The sequence below is a fragment of the Cajanus cajan genome, chromosome 10 (genome assembly GCF_000230855.2).
Source record: "Cajanus cajan strain Asha chromosome 10, NIPB_CcT2T_4, whole genome shotgun sequence".
NCBI classification, from domain to species: Eukaryota; Viridiplantae; Streptophyta; class Magnoliopsida; order Fabales; family Fabaceae; genus Cajanus; species Cajanus cajan.
The window spans coordinates 41,446,505-41,449,663 of NC_138526.1; the positions used below are offsets into that span (position 1 = coordinate 41,446,505).

General features: G+C 32.9%; 1 protein-coding gene across 2 annotated transcripts; it reads right to left on the reverse strand.

Annotated features, from left to right (window-relative positions):
* Positions 1 to 1,153: 1,153 nt before the first annotated feature.
* LOC109787823 (cyanidin 3-O-galactoside 2''-O-xylosyltransferase FGGT1) lies at positions 1,154 to 2,915 on the reverse strand. 2 transcript variants are annotated; one of them, XM_029269115.2, is made up of 2 exons: positions 1,956 to 2,915; positions 1,154 to 1,703 (listed from the first exon to the last, which is right to left on the reverse strand). In XM_029269115.2, exons 1-2 carry the CDS (start codon positions 2,599 to 2,601, stop codon positions 1,231 to 1,233), a joined length of 1,119 nt encoding a protein of 372 aa, XP_029124948.1. In that variant the 5' UTR covers positions 2,602 to 2,915; the 3' UTR covers positions 1,154 to 1,230. The 2 variants fall into 2 exon arrangements, with proteins under 2 accessions (XP_029124948.1, XP_020201984.1); XM_020346395.3 differs by having other exon boundaries at positions 1,154 to 2,914.
* Positions 2,916 to 3,159: the final 244 nt, after the last annotated feature.

Here is a 3,159-nt window from a genome sequence, read left to right on the forward strand (position 1 = left end):
TTCAAACTCACGTCTTAGGGAATGAAGTTTAACATTTTGTATCTTATAACTTCCTTGAAACTTCTCCTGTATTGTGTTCCAAGCTTCCTTTACACTTGTAACACCTATTATTCTTGAAAAAATTGTGTCATCAATTATTTGTTAAAGAACAAATAACGCTCTTAAATCCTCGTATTTGATTTCCCTTAACTCTTTCCTTTGAATTATAGTAAGAGTTAAAGGTGTATTTTGTAATAGTAAGTCCATTTTTTATAACGTATCATAAATCTTGAAAAAAAAAAAAATCTTCATCTTAATGTTCAAAAAATTAAATTTTTTCCAATGAAAATAAGAATTAGAAAAAAATAGTGGAGTGTAAATAATTTAAAAGGATGCAATGGACATGTAAAAACAATTTTCTACATCCATAGAAATACATATGCAAAATATATAGAAAAATGACAGATGGTTCGAAAGAAGGTTTTGAAAATCATTCCAAATTATTAAAATATTAATTTAAATTATAAAATATTAATATTTTAAATTTTGAAAGATGATTCTTATTTGAAGGATGTATTATTATTTATATATATATATATATATAAAGCATATTAAGTGAGAGAAAATTTATTATGAAAAATAAAAAAGTTAAAATATAATTTTTAAATTAATTAAGTGAGAGAAAATTTAAAATTTAATCAACTAAAAAGAAATTAATTTAAAAATTATATTTTAACTCTCTTATTTTTTATAATAATTTTTTTTTTATTTGATATGTTTTATATATATATATATATATATATATATAGAGCATATCAAGTGAGAAAGAATTTATTATGAGAGATGAGAGGGTCAAAATATGACCTTAGATTAATTTTCTTTTATATAATTAAACTTCAAATTTTCTCTCATTTAATTAATTTAAGACTTATATTTTAACCATCTCATCTCTCACAATATGCCTCCTATATATATATATATCACATGACTTCCCTGTCATGTGATCACGGTTTATAATGAAAATTTTTACACATTTCGATATGCTTCTATTATAATATGTAGTTTTCTATATTTTTCTGGAATAATCGTTACAAAAGCACATCTTTCTAGATATCGGAGCGTCTTTATCTTCTGTATCATTAAGAAACAAGTAAATATATACGATCTTATGAAATTGTTATTCTATACCAGACAGAAAATAAAATATTTTATTAACCGACAGCACATCGAGCATACATGTTTACATATAATTTAAAGTAAATCATGAAGTCCTTGACAGAAACTATCAACACACGACGACTCTAAATTATCGCTTAATAAGAAATTTCTCAATTTAACATGATTTTCTCTTACTTCTCTTCCTAATTCATTCCCATCATCCATCACAGTGTTCACTGCTTCACATACACTTTCTTTTGTAAACAACCCTTCTTCATCTTTCTCTACTTCCACTCCAACCTTTAACTTTCTACTCAACATTCGCGCATTCATGACATGATCAGCACCTAGCCTTGGTAAAAGCACCAACTGACACGTATTCACAAGTGCCTCAGTAACAGAAGCAGCTCCACAGTGCGTTATGAAGCACCCCACAGAAGGGTGTTCCAAAATCAATTGTTGCTGCACCCAACCTCCATAAGCAATACCTCTTCCTTGAACCCTTTCTCTGAACCCTTGTGGCAGAGCTTCTTCAACAGACTCAAATCCATTAGGGTGCTTAAGTGCTGCAAGAAATGGAAAACCTGTTAGTTCAAGACCAAGCAACAACTCTTCAAATTGATTTTGCGATAACGGGGTTTCACTTCCATATGCACAGAAAATAACAGAACTAGGGTTGAATCCCCCAAGCCATGCAACCCATTTTTCCTCCAAAGTAGAGTTTGGGGGCTCAGGTAAAAGAGGCCCTGAAAGAAGAACAGGCTTCTCATACACAGATTCAAGATACTCCGCATATAACCCATCAAGTTCTTTGCAACCTTTGAATCCAATTGCATCTGCCAAGCTTGCACCTATGCCCAAACGATCGTACAACAAAACACCACTTCCAAACTCGAGTTTTCTTGTTGCAGCCAGAAACCGAACTTCATGTGCATGAAGCTTGATGGATGAATCAGGGAACCCCTTAGGTGGTTTCATGAGATCAGCCTCGGTCAATTCTCCTCCTTGGGTCTGCCTTGGTCCGTTCCAAAGGTAAGCTATTGACAACGGATTAGCTATGAAGTAGTGCATGCACTTGATGCCCAAGCTTCGTGTTAGGTTTGGTATCCAATGTTGGAAATCGAAGAAAACTATTTGTGGCTTTAGTTTCCTTAGGAGATGTTCGATTTCCTTCTCTGTGCGATCCATAGCTGTGGCGAGAAGTGGGAACAAAGAGAAGGGCAAGTCTGAAGTGGTTTCAGCATCGTGAGGAAGGCCATCGACACGAGGAACTGTGATGGGGAAAAAGGTGATGAGGTGTGGGTGATGGTTGAGATGTTGCAACTTGGTTTGTGTTGTTTTGGGGATGAAGAAGGAGATTCTGTGCCCTCTCTTTGCTAGCTTGTTGGAGAGGTGGAGATTTGGGGTTAGGTGTCCCATGGCAAACCATGGAAATATTGCTATGTGCAAAGACGGTGCATCCATAGTTGCCAGGATCTTGTTGCAGGTTCAACTTCGGAACAAAATGTGAATGATTGACAGTTCAAAACCCACTTCTGCCTTTGTGTGTGCCTTTATTAATATATAAAGATAAAAGTTAATTGAAAGGAGTTTATTATATTATGATAAGGCTGAAAAAGTAATCGACACATAAAATAACCAATTTTAAGCTGTGGGATCATTTTCGTGAGTTCGGTGGTCTCCGCAGATGAGAGGCTGAAAGTCATTCACTCTCCTCATCTTTTTCAAGGAATACTTTTGTGAAAGAGTACTAATAAACGTATGCAAAATTATTGATGAACACCTAATTAATTGCTAATATTAATACCCGAGAGAGGATATATGTAGAATTACATATATGATTTTACATAAATAAATAAAAAAACACAAGATAAATGGTAGGCTTATGGGTGTTTAATATACAAGAGTGTTTATATATTCTAACACTAAAATATTTGTCGTCTCACATTTCTTGATATCATAAATTGATTTTATCTATACTGGATATCATAAATATTGATATATTATTAAAAAATGTATGTA

Excerpts from the sequence above, each read along its gene's own strand:
- LOC109787823 (XM_020346395.3), bottom strand. The coding sequence starts at position 2,601 with ATGGATGCACCGTCTTTGCACATAGCAATATTTCCATGGTTTGCCATG.